Source organism: Lipotes vexillifer, unplaced genomic scaffold (assembly GCF_000442215.2).
Source record: "Lipotes vexillifer unplaced genomic scaffold, Lipotes_vexillifer_v1.1 scaffold884, whole genome shotgun sequence".
NCBI classification, from domain to species: Eukaryota; Metazoa; Chordata; class Mammalia; order Artiodactyla; family Lipotidae; genus Lipotes; species Lipotes vexillifer.
The window spans coordinates 184,919-202,770 of NW_006789227.1; the positions used below are offsets into that span (position 1 = coordinate 184,919).

Sequence of the window (17,852 nt, forward strand, 5' to 3'; positions counted from 1 at the left end):
GTAACCCGGACGCCGGAAGAGCCGCCTCACATTCTTGCAGCGGCGCCAGCGAAACTCTGGACCTAGGTTGCGGGGTCCGTTGCCAGGGAGACGGCGCGGGGCGTGCCGGGAAGTCGGGGAGGCGGCCCTTAGCGGGTCACGGAGGCGGAAGTGTTTGCTGACCAAGGTGGGCGGGGAAAAGGAGGCCGGCCCAGCGGGCCTCGCTGCCCTAACCTAAGAGCAGCCATTCGGAGCGTGCTTTCCAGCCTTCCTGGACCACCTCGCGCCAGGCCCGGGGGCACCTCACCCCTCCGCGCCGTCGGCGCCGCTAGCTTCTTGGAATCGGGCTCCCCGTGACGTCATACGGGGAGACTTCCGGCTCCGCTCGGGAGGTCGGGCTCACGTGCCGGGAGCTCCTGGTCTCCCCCGGCTGCTGCTGGTTTGTGGTGGAGAGGCTGGTCTTCTGGGAGGACGGAGCAGATGGGCGCTGCCGCTGCGGGCCCGGGGGGCGCGGTTTGAAGGTCTGTATTTGAGGACTTGGAGCAAACGTTTTACGCGCCTTCCTCCTGTCCAGCGCGCATTTGTTAGCTTCGGCTGAGTTGATGCGGTCTCTGCTCACATTTGCTGTACAAGACAGACTTGAGAGAAGTAGGTACCCTACAGGGTAAGGTACTGAGACAGGGCCAAGCCTAGGGTGAAGTGAGTTGGGCACTAAGGCAAGGGGAAGCCCAAAAACTCTGTGATCAAGATAAATAAATTTTAACACAATATCTTTAAAAAAATCAAAACTAATGCAAAAATAATACATGCTTGACAAAACCTTACGATTTTAAATAAAGACAGGATCAGTAACTGTGCCATGCTGAGCCATATTGGAGGCTGAGGCCAAAGGAGAAACCAGTAATACTTATCCTGTGACTTAGCCAGTTGGGGAAGGGTATCTTCAGTTCCTGGGACGTAAATGCCAAGACAGATGAGAAGAGCCTCTGGTTAGCGTGAAACTGGAGAGTTAAGTTCCTCCAGGCTTGAAACTCGGAGCTGTGCTAATTAAGATGGGCCCATAAGCCAAGGCCTCAAAGAAATTCCCAGACTCTGATAATCAAAATAGAAAAACTGGATCCATATCATTGACCCTACACACTTTAGTTAACTGAAGCCTAATGCTTTCTGATCTATTATGTTATTGAGGTTATCATTTTTATAGCTTAGGATCTTTTACGCTGACCCCACAAAACAAATATTCTGTGTTGTAGGATGGTGACTGTCTCAGTATCAAAGTCCGCAGAAGTTCTGTACATCAGCAGCCTCTGTCCCTGTCCAAAGAGCAGACTCCATGAAGCCATTGAGTTTGTGCCTTGTAACATATGGGGAAAGCGAGAGAGAATGAAAAAGCACTCAGCTAGGTGGTATTGCCTGAGAATCTAGGTAAGGATTAAGATGTTGGCACCTAATGTGTTCTATTTAAAAAGCTCTTCACAACATTTGCTGTTGATTTGATGGTGCTAGAAACAGTAGCTTGGTCCCCCATAAGCAACATCAATTAAAAGTGTGTTCTCTTGTTTTAAACAGGCAATTCTTCAGACAGTCATGGGTATCCGAGGACTAATGAGTTTTGTGGAAGATCATATTAATGAGTTCTTCACAGATTTGAAGTTGCGAGACACAAAAATTATCATTGACGGCTATTCCCTCTTCCACCGGCTTTGCTTCAGTTCAAACTTGGAGCTCCGGTATGGAGGGGACTATGATTCTTTTACAGATGTTGTAGAAAAATTCTTTGAATCGCTTTTTGCTTGTAAAATCTGCCCATATGTTGTTTTAGATGGAGGATGTGACATTTCAGATAAAAAGCTTAACACTTTAAAGGATCGAGCTAGGGAGAAGATCCAGATGGCCCATTCCCTTTCTGTTGGCGGGGGTGGGTATGTGTGTCCCTTACTCATCCGGGAAGTATTCATACAGGTTCTGATCAAGCTGCGGGTACGTTTTGTCCAGTGCTTTTCGGAAGCAGATCGGGACATTATGACCCTTGCTAATCACTGGAATTGCCCCGTGTTATCGTCTGATAGTGACTTTTGCATTTTTGACCTGAAAAGTGGGTTTTGTCCATTGAATAGCTTTCAGTGGAGAAACATGAACACTATCAAGGGCACACGAGACTGCTATATCCCTGCCAAGTGCTTTTCCCTTGATGCACTCTGCTGTCACTTCGGCAATATGAACAAAGTTCTGCTGCCTCTCTTCGCGGTGCTGTGTGGAAATGACCACGTTAATCTGCCTGTCGTGGAGACGTTCTTAAGTAAAGTATGTCTTCCTCTTGGGGCTCCCAGTTCTAAGGGGAGGAGACACCACCGGGTGCTGGGACTTCTGAATTGGTTGTCTCGTTTTGCTGACCCTACCGAAGCGTTAGACAACGTTCTGAAACATCTCCCCAGAAAGAGTCGAGGAACCGTGAAGAAGCTTCTCTGTGGCTCCATGGGGGAGTACCTGAAGTCCCAGGGGAGGCTGCAGGACTTCTTCCGGCATGGTGCTTACGCCTGCCCAGACACCTGGAATCCGGGTTTACCGCCTTGGGTGCTCGCGGCCTTGGCCAGAGGCCAGCTGTCCCCTTTCATCAGCGATGCTCTGGTGCTGAGACGGACCATTCTCCACACACAGGTAGAAAACATGCAGCGACCAAACGCCCACAGAATCTCTCTGCCCATCCGGCAAGTCATCTATGGGCTCCTTGTGAATACTCCTCCACATCCGGGAAATGTGGCCTGGGATGCGCTGCCTCCTCAGCCGCCAGCTTTCAGCGAAGTGGAAAGGATTAATAAAAATATCGAAACATCAATTGTTGATGCAGTAGAACTGCCCAAGGATCATTCTGACTTAAGCAAATTGACTGAAGTAAGTGTTTGTAATACCACTGCAATTTCTGTAAAGCATTTTACAGGTTACAAAGTGCTTTCATGTGTATTATCTCTCTTAACATAACAAACTGAGGTTGGTTGCTATATTGCCCCTATTTCATAGCTGAGAAAACTAAGACTCAGCTAAATCCTTAGCCAGGAAATTATCCATGCTAGGACTCAAACCCAGATCTTTTAGCTCCAAATCTGCCATTTCCACTGTACTTCAGTAGCATGTGTTAATCTTTGCGGTTATTACTACTACTCTTGTTGTTAACTAGCTAACAGTAGAATGGGGTTAGTGACTAAAAATAAAGGAAAGGGAAAAAAATTCTGAGCTGCAGAAAAAAGAAAGCTTGCCTTTAGGCCTTGATCAAAGGCACAACTAACATCTCAGACTGCACTGGATTGCAATTAACAGGATTAATACTGATGCTTAGGCCTAATTTTTCATTTTTATTGATGAGGACTTTTTTTTAGACTTGAGATTTATGGCATCATGGTGATTTGCCTAGTTTGATACTGAAAACTTGGCTCTTAGCTTAACTCAGTGTTGATTAAACCTGAGTAACAGACCAACCCCCTTTTCAAGGTAAAAGAAATTCTCATGGATCCCAGTGTTTACTTAGTTTTTTAAATAATATTACATAAATATATTAAAAATTACAAATAGATGTGAAGCTACTTATGCGAACACAATTAAATTTACAAATTAAATGCAGATAAACTCACAATTCCAATTGCAATGGTTATTGGGGGTTTTTTTGTTTTTGTTTTTAAATTTATTTATTTATTTATTTTTGGCTACGTTGCATCTTTGTTGCTGCACACAGGCTTTCTCTAGTTGCAGCGAGCAGGGACTACTCTTCACTGCAGTGCATGGGCTTCTCATTGCAGTGGCTTCTCTTGTTGCACAGCATGGGCTTTAGGCACACGGGCTTCAGTAGTTGTGCTGCGCCCGCTCAGTAGTTGTGGCACGCGGGCTCAGTAGTTGTGGCTCAAGGGCTCTAGAGTGCAGGCTCAGTAGTTGTGGCGCACGGGCTTAGTTGCTCTGTGTCACGTGAGATCTTCCCGGACCAGGGATTGCCTGCATTGGCAGGCAGATTCTTAACCACTGTGCCACCAGGGAAGTCCTGGGGGGGTTTTGGATCCAACTCAATATTCAGACTCAGGAGACTCTTTCAGGCCACTCAGGGTGCCAGTCTGCTCTGGTATATAGGGCCGCGTAACAGCATCCGCGAAGCTTTGAATCAGGAGCAGGAGTCCTCCCAACGGTCTACACCATTGATTCTCCTGGGGGTGATTTAGCCACCCAGGAGACACTTGGCAGTGTCTGGAGACACTTTCGATTGGCAGTTCTTGGGGAGGGTTGGCTGTTGCTACTGGCATATAGTCAGGAGAAGCCAAATATGTTGCTAAACATCTTACAGTTGACAGGACAGCGCCCCCAGCCAAGAGTTATGCAGCCCAGAATGCCTACACAGGTGACCAGGAGCTAGCCCTTTTAGCCTCCCAATTGGTGACAGCTCAGGCAGGAGGAACAAGATTCACATCGGTGGGTCCAGGAGCCTCCTTGGCAATGGGAAATGACTGCTATTAGGAACAGGGTTTCTTTCTGGGGTGATGAAATGTTCTGGAATTAGAGATGGTTGCACAGGCTTATAAAGAAACTAAAACTACTTTAAAAGGGTGAATTTTATGACATGGAAATTATATCTCAATTAAAGAAGGAAAAAGTCCCACTGGCCTCCTTCCCCACGGGATCTAATCTTTCTTGTAACAATTCCATAGACATAGCTTCTGAGGTCCCTGCAAGTGACATGCCTGATTACAAGTCACTGCACTCAGGGAAGCCCCAAGATAGGGCGTCCCTATCTGGTTTATACAGTTCATTTATTGTGTAAGTCTAGATACAGTTTTACAGCAGTCATTCTTATCATGCTAAGTAGCACAGCTGACTAACTTTATCATGTTTCCAGGTTTAAAAAACTGGAGAGTTGAGCATAGGTCAAATTCCAAACAAGGAATTTATTAAAACTTTACCCACACCAGAAAAATTGAAATTAGCAACGGTGTGGCCGTTAGCACAACTGATGCTGTCCCGAGCCCTTACAGCTCTTCCTATCCTTTCACTGACCCTACCCATGACTGTACTGTGCCATCAGTCACTCCTCTGCATCAAGGGCTTTGTGGTTAATAGAGACTGTTTAATAATCATTAGGACCAGGTGGCCTCTATGCTCTGTTAGTCCCCAAACAATGAAAACCTTTTCTGACTTACTCACGGTGCCCATGAGACTGGCTAGCTACCCATTCATGAATCTTGACTTAGGAATGCACGCCCTGTTTCCAAACACCACCGCCCTCCCCAAAGGTTAACTATAAATTGTCCCAGTGGCCCTGCAGCCGTGCACAGCGCAATTGCGCATGCTTCCAATTAATCGTTGTCTACCAGATCCCGATCCCACCCTGACTACGTTACCTGCTGATAAACTGATCCAATGACTACATGGAGCCGCCTGCCTCGTTTTTCAGTCTCAGGATGCCTTCTCAGTTTGGTGGGCACTTCTCATTGCCTCCACCCTCCAACAGCAACATTCTGAAGGAGGTTTGGCTGAAATTACATTTCTCCTCACAACATAAATGGTGCTATGTTGGAGGGCCTTTTTTTTTTTTTTTACTTTTTTTATGGCTTTATTGAGAAGTGTCTTTAATGTGCATACTCTGATGAGTTTTGACGTACATTTACATCCATGAATCCATCCTACAGTTAAGATAATGAATGTATCCATCAGCCCTAAACATTTCCTTTGCCTCTCTGCCCTTCATCCTTCCCTCAGTGTGTACACATAGCAAAGTGCACAGATAATTTACACCTTGATGAGTTCTTACCAGCTCAACAGTTCCATATAAAGGGCACCCACATGAAGATTCATTATCAGCACCCCTGCTTTCCCCAGTGTGGTTACAGTCACTCCTTCCCTTACCCCTTGTACTCACCGTTCTGATCTCTAACAACCTTGAATACTTTGTTTTTACACTTTATAAATCGTCTGGCTTCTTTTAATTCAACATGGTGTTCATGAGATTCATTCATATCACTGTGCATAGTTGTAGATCTTTCATTTCTCATTGTTGTGTATTTTTACCTTGTGGGAGTGTACCACGATTGTTCCATTTTATAGCTGATGGGCATTTGTGCAGTTTGCAGTTTGGGCTATTATGAGTAGTGCTATGAACATCCGAGTGCACAGCATTTAGTAAAAATACTGTCATATTTCTGTTGCACGTATAACTAGGAGTGGAGGTCCTGGGACATAAGACACAACGTATGTTCAGCTTAGAAGACACATTGCCAAGTGCACAGTGGCTTTACCAATAAATATTCCGACCAGCAGTTTATGAGAGTTCTTCTTACTTTATACCCTTGCCCTTACTTGGTATCTTCTATCCTTTTAAAAAATTTTAGGTGTTCTTTTTCTTTTTATTTAAACAGGTTTCTATTAGCTTTATTCTTTTTTTTTTTAAATTTTATTTATTTATGGTTGTGTTGGGTCTTCGTTTCTGTGCAAGGGCTTTCTCCAGTTGCGGCAAGTGGGGGCCACTCCTCATCGCGGTGCGCGGGCCTCTCACTATCTCGGCCTCTCTTGTTGCGGAGCATAGGCTCCAGACGCGCATGCTCAGTAATTATGGCTCACGGGGCTAGTTGCTCCGCGGCATGTGGGATCCTCCCAGACCAGGGCTCGAACCTGTGTCCCCTGCATTGGCAGGTGGGCTCTCAACCACTGCGCCACCAGGGAAGCCCCTATTCTTTTTTTTTTGAATTTTATTTTATTTTTTTATACAGCAGGTTCTTATTAGTTATCCATTTTATACATATTAATGTATATATGTCAATCCCAATTGCCCAACACATCACACCACCACCACTACCCCACCACCGCTTTCCCCACTGGTGTCCATACGTTCTCTACATCTGTGTCTCAGTTTCTGCCCTGCAAACAAGTTCATCTGTACCATTTTCCTAGGTTCCACATATATGCGTTAATATACGGTACTTCTTTTTCTCTTTCTGACTTACTTCACTCTGTATGACAGTCTCTAGATTCATCCACATCTCTACAGATGACCCAATTTCGTTTCGTTTTATGATTGAGTAATATTCCATAGTATATATGTACCATATCTTCTTTATCCATTCATCTGTCGATGGGCATTTAGGTTGCTTCCGTGACCTGGCTATTGTAAATAGTGCTAAAGTGAACACTGGGGTGCATGTGTCTTTTTGAATTATGGTTTTCTCTAGATATATGCCCAGTAGTGGGATTCCTGGGTCATATGGTAATTCTATTTTTAGTTTTTTAAGGAGCCTCCATAGTGTTCTCCATAGTGGCTATATCAATTTACATCCCACCAACAGGGCAACGGAGTTCCCTTTTCTCCACACCCTCTCCAGCATTTGTTGTTTGTAGATTTTCTGGTGATGCCCATTCTAACTGGTGTGAGGTGATACCTCACTATAGTTTTGATTTGCATTTCTCTAATACTTAGTGATGTTGAGCAGCTTTTCATGTGCTTCTTGGACATCTGTATGTCTTCTTTGGAGAAATGTCTATTTAGGTCTTCTGCCCATTTTTGGATGGGGTTGTTTGTTTTTTTAATATTGAGCTGCATGAGCTGTTTATACATTTTGGAGGTTAACCCTTTGTCCGTTGATTTATTTGCAAATATTTTCTCCCATTCTGAGGGTTGTCTTTTCATCTTGTTTATGGTTTCCTTTGCTGTGCAAAAACTTTTAAGTTTCATTAGGTCCCATTTGTTTATTTTTGTTTTTATTTCCATTACTCTAGGAGGTGGATCAAAAAAGATCTTTCTGTGATTTATATTAAAGAGTGTTTTCCTATGTTTTCCTATGTTTCCTATGTTTTCCTCTGAGAGTTTTATAATGTTCGGTCTTACATTTAGGTCTCTAATCCATTTTGAGTTTATTTTTGTGTACGGTGTTAGGAAGAGTTCTAATTTCATTCTTTTACATATAGCTGTCCAGTTTTCCCAGCACCACTTATTGAAGAGACTGTCTTCTCTCCATTGTATATCCTTGCCTCCTTTGTCATAGATTAGTTGACCATAGGTGTGTGGGTTTATCTCTGGGCTTTCTATCCTGTTCCATTGATCTGTATTTCTGTTTTTGTGCCAGTATCATATTGTCTTGATAACTGTAGCTTTGTAGTATAGTCTGAGGTCAGGGAGTCTGATTCCTCCACCTCCGTTTTTTTCCCTCAAGACTGCTTTGACTATTCGGGGTCTTTTATGTCTCCATACAACTTTAAGATTTTTGTTCTAGTTCTGTAAAAAATGCCATTGGTAATTTGATAGGGATTGCATTGAATCTGTAGATTGCTTTGGGTAGTATAGTCATTTTCACAATATTGATTCTTCCAATCTAAGAACATGGTATATCTCTCTATCGGTTTGTATCATCTTTAATTTCTTTCATCAGTGTCTTATAGTTTTCTGCATACAGGTCTTTTGTCTCCCTAGGTAGGTTTATTCCTAGGTATTTTATTCTTTTTGTTGCAATCGGAAATGGGAGTGTTTCCTTAATTTCTCTCTCAGATTTTTCATCATTAGTGTATAGGAATGCAAGAGATGTCTGTGCATTAATTTTGTGTTCTGCAACTTTACCAAATTCATTGATTAGCTCTAGTAGTTTTTTGGTGGCATCTTTAGGATTCTCTATGTATAGTATCATGTCATCTGCAAACAGTGACAGTTTTACTTCTTTTCCAATTTGTATTCCTTTTATTTCTTTTTCTTCTCTGATTGCCGTGGCTAGGACTTCCAAAACTATGTTGAATAATAGTGGTGAGAGTGGACATCCTTGTCTTGTTCCTGATCTTAGAGAAAATGCTTTCAGTTTTTCACCATTGAGAATGATGTTTGCTGTGGGTTTGTTATATATGGCCTTTATTATGTTGAGGTAGGTTCCCTGTATGCCCACTTTCTGGAGAGTTTTTATCATAAATGGGTGCTGAATTCTGTCAAAAGCTTTTTCTGCATCTACTGAGATGATCATATGGTTTTCCTTCTTCAATTTGTTAATATGGTGTATCACATTGATTGATTAGCATATATTGAAGAATCCTTGCATCCCTGGATTAAATCCCACTTGATCATGGTGTATGATCCTTTTAATGTGTTGTTGGTTTCTGTTTCCTAGTATTTTATTGAGGATTTTTGCATCTGTATTCATCAGTGATATTGGTCTGTAATTTTCTTTTTTTGCGGTATCTTTGTCTGGTTTTGGTATCAGCGTGATGGTGGCCTCATAGAATGAGTTTGGGAGTGTTCCTTCCTCTGCAAATTTTTGGAAGAGTTTGAGAAGGATGGGTGTTATCTCTTCTCTAAATGTTTGATAGAATTCACCTGTGAAGCCTTCTGGTCCTGGACTTCTGTTTGTTGGAATATTTTTAATCACAGTTTCAATTTCATTACTTGTAATTGGTCTATTCATATTTTCTATTTCATCCTGGTTCAGTCTTGGAAGGTTATACCTTCCTAAAAATTTGTCTGTTTCTTCCAGGTTGTCCATTTTATTGGCATAGAGTTGCTTGTAGTAGTCTCTTAGGATGCTTTGTAGTTCTGTGGTGTCTGTTGTAACTTCTCCTTTTTTTTTTCTAATTTTATTGATTTGAGTCATCTCTCTCTTTTTATGAGTCTGGTCAGTGGTTTATCAATTTTGTTTATCTTCTCAAAGAACCAGCTTTTAGTTTTATTGATCTTTGCTATTATTTTGTTTCTGTTTCATTTATTTCGGTTCTGATCTTTATGATTTCTTTCCTTCTGCTAACTTTGGGTTTTGTTTGTTCTTCTTTCTCTAGTTCCTTTAGGTGTAAGGTTAGATTGTCTATTTGAGATTTTTTTGTTTCTTGAGGTAGGCTAGTATAGCTATAAACTTCCCGCTTAGAATTGCTTTTGCCGTATCCCATAGGTTTTGGATCGTCGTGTTTTCGTTGTCATTTTTCTCTAGGTATTTTTTGATTTCCTCTTTGATTTCTTCAGTGATCTCTTGGTTATTTAGTAATGTATTGCTTAGCCTCCATGTCTTTGTGTTTTTTGTTTTTTTCCCAGTAATTGATTTCTAATCTCATAGCGTTGTGGTCAGAAAAGATGCTTGATATGATTTCAGTTTTCTTAAATTTACTGAGGCTTGATTTGTGACCCAAGATGTGATCTATCCTGGAGAATGTTCCGTGTGCACTTGAGAAGAAAGTGTAATCTGCTGTTTTTGGATGGAATGTCCTATAAATAGCAATTAAATCTATCTGGTTTATTGTGTCATTTAAAGCTTGTGTTTCCTTATTAATTTTCTGTTTGGATGATCTGTCCATTGGTGTAAGTGAGGTGTTAAAAGTCCCCCACTATTATTGTGTTACTGTCTATTTCCTGTTTTATAGCTGTTAGCAGTTGCCTTATGTATTGAGGTGCTCCTATGTTGGGTGCATATATATTTATAATTGTTGTATTTTCTTCTTGGATTGATCCCTTGATCATTATGTAGTGTCCTTCCTTGTCTCTTGTAACATTCTTTATTTTAAAGTCTATTTTATCTGATATGAGTATTGCTGCTCCAGCTTTCTTTTTATTTCCATTTGCATGGAGTATCTTTTTCCATCCCCTCACTTTCAGTCTATATGTGTCCCTAGGTCTGAAGTGGGTCTCTTGTATACAGCATATATATGGGTCTTGCTTTTGTATCCATTCAACGAGCCTTTGTCTTTTGGTTGGAGCATTTAGTCCATTCATGTTGAAGGTAATTATCGATATGTATTACCATATTCTTAATTGTTTTGGGTTTGTTTTTGTAGGTCCTTTTCTTCTCTTGTGTTTCCCACTTAGAGAAGCTCCTTTAGCATTTGTTGTAGAGCTGGTTTGATGGTGCTGAATTCTCTTACCTTTTGCTTGTTTGTAAAGCTTTTGATTTCTCCATTGAATCTGAATGAGATCCTTGCCGGGTAGAGTAATCTTGGTTGTAGTTTCTTCCCTTTCATCACTTTAAGTGTATCATGCCACTCCCTTCTGGCTTGTAGAGTTTCTGCCAAGAAATCAGCTGTTAACCTTATGGGAGTTCCCTTGTATGTTATTTTTCCCTTGCTGGTTTCAATAATTTTTCTTTGTCTTTAATTTTTGCCAATTTGATTACTATGTGTCTTGGCCTGTTTCTTCTTGGGTTTTTCCTGTATGGGACTCTCTGCACTTCCTGGACTTGGGTGGCTATTTCCTTTCCCATGTTAGGGAAGTTTTCTAGTATAATCTCTTCAAATATTTTCTCGGGTCCTTTCTCTCTCTCTCCTCCTCTGGGACCCCTATAATATGAATGTTGATGCGTTTAATGTTGTCCCAGAGGTCTCTTGGGCTTTCTTCATTTCTTTTCATTCTTCTTTCTTTATTCTGTTCCACAGCAGTGAATTCCACCATTCTGTCTTTAGGTCACTTATCTGTTCTTCTGCCTCAGTTATTCTATTGATTCCTTCTAGGGTATTTTTCATTTCAGTTATTGTATTGTTCATCTCTGTTTGTTTGTTCTTTAATCCTTCTAGGTCTTTGTTAAACATTTCTTGCATCTTCTCGATCTTTGCCTCCATTCTTTTTCTGAGGTCCTGGATTTTCTTCACTATCAGTATTCTGAATCCTTTTTCTGAAAGGTTACCTATCTCCACTTCATGTAGTTGTTTTTCTGGGTTTTATCTTGTTCCTTCATCTGGTACATAGCCCTCTGCCTTTTCATCTTGTCTATCTTTCTGTGAATGTGGTTTTTGTTCCACAGGCTGCAGGATTGTAGTTCGTGCTTCTGCTGTCTGCCCTCTGGTGGATTAGGCTATCTATGAGGCTTGTGCAAGTTTCCTGATGGGAGCAACTGGTGGTGGGTAGAGCTGGCTGTTGCTCATGTGGGCAGAGCTCGGTAAAACTTTAATCTGCTTGTCTGCTGATGGGTGGGGCTGGGTTCCCTCCCTGTTGTTTGTTTGGCTTGAGGGGACCCAACACTGGAGCCTTCCCCGGGCTCTTTGGTGGGGCTAATGGCAGACTCTGGGAGGGCTCACGCCAAGGAGTACTTCCCAGAACTTCGGCTGCCCGTGTCCTTGTCCTCACAGTGAGACACAGCCCCCCCCCACCTCTGCAGGAGACCCTCCAACACTAGCAGGTAGGTCTGGTTCAGTCTCCTATGGGGTCACTGCTCCTTCCCCTGGGTCCCGATGTGCACACTACTTTGTGTGTGCCCTCCAAGAGTGGAGTCTCTGTTTCCCCCAGTCCTGTTGAAGTCCTGCAATCAAATCCTGGTAGCCTTCAAAGTCTGATTCTCTAGGAATTCCTTCTCCCATTGCCGGACCCCCAGGTTGGAAAGCCTGACATGGGGCTCAGAACCTTCACTCCAGTGGGTGGACTTCTGTGGTATAAGAGTTCTCCAGTTTGTGAGTCACCCACCCAGCAGTTATGGGATTTGATTTTATTGCGATTTCACCCCTCCTACCGTCTCATTGTGGCCTCTACTTTGTCTTTGGATGTGGTGTATCTTTTTTGGTGAGTTCCAGTGTCTTCCTGTCTATGATTGTTCAGCAGTTAGTTGTGATTCTGGTGCTCTCACAGAGGGAGTGAGAACACGTCCTTCTACTCCACCCAATTTTTGCTGTTCTTATGGTTGCCATCATTTTAGCCAGTTTGGTGGGTATTAGTTTGCATTTCTCTGATGACTTATTTGAACACCTTTGCATGTGTTCACTGGCCATTTGCATATTCTGTTAAGTTTCTATTCAAAGTCTTTTGCCCATTTTCCTGTGTTTTGATTTATTTCTATATACAGGTCCTTTGTCAGATAACATTGTGGGAGCATACTGTGGGTTGTCTTTTCACTCAACTATGTTTTGCTAGACAAAAGTTCTTAATACACTCTAATCTAAAATTTTGTTATTTATGCCTGTCACTTTTGTGACCTACTTAAGAAATTATTGCCTGCTCCAAGGTCATGAAAAATATTTTTGCCTTTTACACTTAGATATGAAATCTATCTAGAATTGATTTGTTTGTGTGTGTGGTGTGACATAGGGGTCAGGACACTTTTCCCCCACATGAAAATCCAGTTGAGTCAATGAGTACAGCAGGTGGATTATACTCCTGACTCAGTGGAGGTGACAAGTGTTCTCATCACGTACTTGTATTCAAAGTGGGGTGAGTTTTTAGTTCAGTGTCTGTGCGGTGACATCATTTGGCTTTCCCTTGGCACCATCAATTCTGCATTTTAGCTCAATGTTGTTAGCTCTAATTAGCCCATGATAATTCTAAAGGGAATCAGGTGCAAATATGATTCCAAAGGTGTGTAGGTACAAGTATGGAGACTTTGTGATAATATCTTCATTTTGTATGCTTAACATGATGTGACAGTAATACTTCATCTTCTCTGTGCCAGCTCTTGTAATAGAAAATTTATACAATCTCTCATTTATTTCCCACAGTAACCATGTAGGGTAGAGTTTCCATTTTGGCTGTGTCACTTTTAGTGGACAGAGCACCATTCAGGTTAACCCGTGAGAGGCTAACTGTAAGGAGAGATGGAAGGGATCATTCTTGGGGAGTAGTCAGTGCCAAGCCCAGCCTCTCTCTGGGTGCCTCTGCCTCTGAGGCAGCTTCTGCAGACTTGTCACATGGGATGAACCCTAACTAGATTTAAGGGCTGTGAGCAGAGTAGTCCCCCTTGGGAAGGGAACAAGGACTAGTGGGTTCCATGAAACACCTGTGTAACTCATTCTAGTGCCCATTTTACAGATGATCAGACCTGACTGTAGAAAAGCTCAGAAACTCGCTCAAGGCTGCAGAGTTAGTGAGGGCAGAACCTCTCTGAAGTCAAAGCCCAGACTCTGCTTGGTTCATAGAAGTTGTAACTTGGCTAGAGAATTCAATAATTTAAGCATTATATGTCAGAAAAGAATTCATGTATTTTCTTAGCTTTGCATGGTAGGTCTTTCTATCAGTTTAGATTATGAGGAATATATTTAAATTTAAGTAGTTAATGCTACTTCCCATAGGGGTGATTGACTGTACTGTAAACCACTTTGCATATTTCTAATTTTAAAATTTTTATCACAGTATCAAATTATTAAAACCAGTACCTATAAATCATTGGATTAAAGTTGTCATACATTGATGATGAACCTATTTTGTCAGTTACAACGTGTTTTACTTCAAGTTAACATCTCTGTTTTCATCTGTCAGCACTCTTACTTACTGACTAGGGGTTAGATGCCAAGAAAAGTGCCAGACTGTCTCATCCTTCCAGAAAATTAAGAAGGAAATCTTTTCTGGGTGTGTGCAGACACCAGTAATACAAACTATTTTTTTTCCTCTTAGAGTTTGATTGTGAAGTTGCCCAGAGATGCTCTTTTAATAGTTCTAATTTCCTTATCTGTAAAAGTGTGTGACCTGCAAGGTCCCTTATGGTTCTTAAATCTTAAGATTCATAGTAAATCAACTATACTTCAATTTTTTTAAAAAATTGAATAAAAATCAACAAAAAGAAGAAGAAAATCAAAGATTCATTTAGGCAAAATTATGTCAACCAGAGGCCCAAAGCCCTCATAGCTGTTTACTTCCTTTTATTTGAAGCTTGGAGTGAAAGTTGGTGTGGTATGTTATTACAAGGACAATGCGGACAGCCCTTAAATATTCCTATTTGCTGGAATATACCTGCCACTAGAAGCGGCCACCCTGGGACAATCCCTGTGTGGGAGAAAACAGACAATAAGACATTCAGCTGGGTTGGGACATGAGGCAGGATCCAGACAAGCAGAAGGCTGTGTGGGATGCTGCAGAGGGTGCATGTGGTTGAAGTCTGCCTTCCGGAGGTGATTGGTGATGGCGTCACAGAGGAGGGGGGCCTGAACAGTCACTGGCAGGTAAGGGTAGGGTTGAGTATAGATCTTTGTTTCTTAAAGCAGAAGAGTTAAAATGCAGATTCCTGGGCTCCCCTCATTTACTGAATCAGCTTAAGGGGTGGGGCCTGAGGATTGTTTTAACAAGCTTCCCAGGTGACAGGCACACTGCAGATGCCCAACAGCCTGCATGGGGGATGGACTGACGCGAGCAAGGGCTGTGCAGCGGGAAGAGACAGCACGTCCAGCCAGTCACCGCATTTATTACGCCCCTTATGAAGGTTCTAATTTTGAGTGTGGCTGATTTTTTTCCACAGGAAGATAAGAAACGGACCTAGAGAATGAAGAAGAAAGACATTCTTCAAAGTAACTTACAGAATGTTTGGTGTATATTTTCAGCTCTCCTTGGCTAGACGGCAGATACTTCTGTTAGAAACGCTGAAAGTGAAACAGGGCATCCTGGACCCAATCCCTGCTGCGTTGAAGTTGCCCATTGCCGTCAGCTGCTACTGGGTGCAGCACACGGAGGCCAAGGCAAAGCTGCATCATCTGCAGGCCTTACTGCTGGGGATGCTGATGGGACCCTTACATGCCATGATCAACAGCCCTGGTAGGTATCTGGAAGTCCCCAGAGTATGTTTTTGCATGTTACTTGCATGTAATCAAACGTTTAAACAAACAAACAAAAATTCTCGGATTATTTACTTCCATCAGTTGTATCAACTTAGAAGTGGGGCACCAAAATGTCACTCATTCCTTGTAGATCTTTCTGAGTGCTTCGTGTACCAGGTCAGTGCTGGAGGGCTTGACCTCAAGGGCACAGCAGTGAAGGTGTGCCGATGCTGCCTCACCCACCTGTCCTGTGGCACTTGACGCTCAGTCTGTAAAGCGTGACCATGATGTACATTTTGTGCTCTGTGTTCCCTGTCCTCCTCTTCAGTGCAGCAGCAGCATCTCCCCTGGAGACTTAAGTAAAATTGCCCATTGGTGAAACTTAAGAATACCTACAATTACTGTAAACATTCATGCTTGTGCAGTTTTGTGTTATTTTTTTACTTTCTTTTTTCCCCACTGTAAGTTTCAATTAGTATATGAGTTGTGATGGTAGAAATGGTAACTTCTGTTTCTATTAGAGAAATACACTTTGAGGCAGTTTCATCTTTATTTAAACATCAGGTGAAATGATGCATTGGAGCACTTCAATCCTGTAATGGGATTATTCTCTTTACAAAATTATGAATGCTTTATCCAAACATGTATAATAGTTGTCACACTCTAGAACAGTACTAATGTGATAGCTACTAGCCACAGGTGGCTATTTAAAATTTAAAATTCAGCTTCTCAATGCACTTGCCACATTCCAAGTGCCCAGCAGCCATAGGTGGCTAGAGGCTGCTGTACTAGACAGCACAGATGTAGAACATTCCCATCACTGCAGAAAGTTCTGGATAGCACTACTCTGGCATTTACTGTTTAAAATAAGTTCATGAAAGGATAAGCCAGCACAGACTCCAGGACACCCCAAAGTGGGAGAGCAGCTGTCAGAAGGGACTGTTGCACAGCAAGTTAAGTTCTGGCCCACTGCTGGTTAGGACACAAGTTTAGGGTGTTTCCTCTTATTGAACATAAATATAGTTTAAGAAAATTCTCAGAGCACCAGTCTATTAAGTTTTTACCAGAGTCCAACAGAAGGGGCATGTCAAGGGTCTGTTTCTTTTCTTTTAGGAATGTGGACCCCACACCCAGGCAGGCTCAGTGCCTTGCTGCTCGCTCATTGGTAATAGGTGGGCCTCCTTTTCCTTCCTTCCAGGTTTGTCCGGAAGGCAGGCTGCACGTGGAGCCGGGAACAGGCAGGTTTCCTGGGGTGGCTGCTGCTTTGTCCTCCACCACTGAGGAAGTGGCTGATTTGCACCATTCTCTATGAGTCATACTCTTATTCTCTTCCCATAAAACAGAAGTTAAAGCGTGTTTTGAACACACGGCTGTTTCTTTAAGGAAATGTAGTGAAATAGAACAGTAGAGAGAAGGGGATTTTTCATAGAGACAGATTTAGGGTTTGGAGAGTTCAGATGCAGATGTGTTTAAAGTCAGGTAGTAGATTAGAGGAAGAGATACTATTTTAAGGAAAAAGATAAAGAATTTGGGGTTGAATAAAGTTAGGTTGTCATTAAAAGGGCATCTCAGGGGCTTCCCTGGTGGCGCAGTGGTTGAGAGTCCGCCTGCCGATGCAGGGGACACGGGTTTGTGCCCCGGTCCGGGAAGATCCCACATGCCGGGGAGCGGCTAGGCCCGTGAGCCATGGCCGCTGAGGTTACGCGTCCGGAGCCTGTGCTCCGCAACGGGAGAGGCCACAACAGCAAGAGGCCCACATACCGCAAAAAAAAAAAAAAAAGAGGGCATCTCAGTATAAATATTTCAGTTTATACAATGAAAGGCTTTTACACTGATATGAAAATAGAAAAGAGCCAAAAAAGAAAAGCATTTTGGTTATTCACTTTTTTCTTTATGGAATTTGAAGTTTTATATATGGATAAAATTACAAGGTGATACAGTGTTTTTGGAAATACTGCCCTTGGGTCGTGTCTTTATCTAGATGAGGAAGCTCTGCAGGGCGGTGGTGCTGAGATGCTGTATGAAGAGCTGCAGAGAGTAAAGGCACAGCCGGGCCTGAGGCTGGACTTAGACACAGCTCATGTCTTCTGTCAGTGGCAGTGCTGCCTGCAGATGGGGCTGTATCTCAACCAACTGCTGTCCACACCTCTCCCAGAGCCAGACCTAACTCGGTAAGCACCCAGGAAACTAGTGCAGGTGGCTGCATGTAGAAGTAAATACTTCCGTTTACATTTAACGCAAATAAGTTTTTTTTAAAACAATCAAACTTAGTATATAACTGGTCTTGGATCACTGTTAAAGCTGAAGAGCTGTAATATTAAATTTTTAAAATATTAAATTCCATTTTTCCAAAGAAAGTTTCCATGATTTTTTAAAGTTTTCCAAATTTAAAAAAATAGGTTCATTAAAATAAAAATAAGAGGCAGTTGTTGGTAGAATATAGCTCT

The 17,852-nt window shown here is 42.3% G+C and overlaps 2 protein-coding genes across 2 annotated transcripts in view; one reads left to right on the plus strand and one right to left on the minus strand.

The window, feature by feature from the left end:
- Window positions 1-1,556: 1,556 nt before the first annotated feature.
- Window positions 1,557-17,576, plus strand: ASTE1 (asteroid structure-specific endonuclease 1). Its single transcript, XM_007462422.1, has 4 exons — window positions 1,557-2,871; window positions 15,193-15,403; window positions 16,519-16,577; window positions 17,387-17,576. Exons 1-3 carry the CDS (start codon window positions 1,567-1,569, stop codon window positions 16,572-16,574), a joined length of 1,572 nt encoding a protein of 523 aa, XP_007462484.1. The 5' UTR covers window positions 1,557-1,566; the 3' UTR covers window positions 16,575-16,577; window positions 17,387-17,576.
- The window catches only part of ATP2C1 (ATPase secretory pathway Ca2+ transporting 1), a 121,642-nt gene continuing 120,970 nt past the window's right edge, over window positions 17,181-17,852 (minus strand). The window contains 1 exon segment of the mRNA XM_007462421.1: window positions 17,181-17,568. Coding sequence (XP_007462483.1) covers window positions 17,473-17,568 — 96 coding nt within the window. The 3' untranslated portion in view covers window positions 17,181-17,472.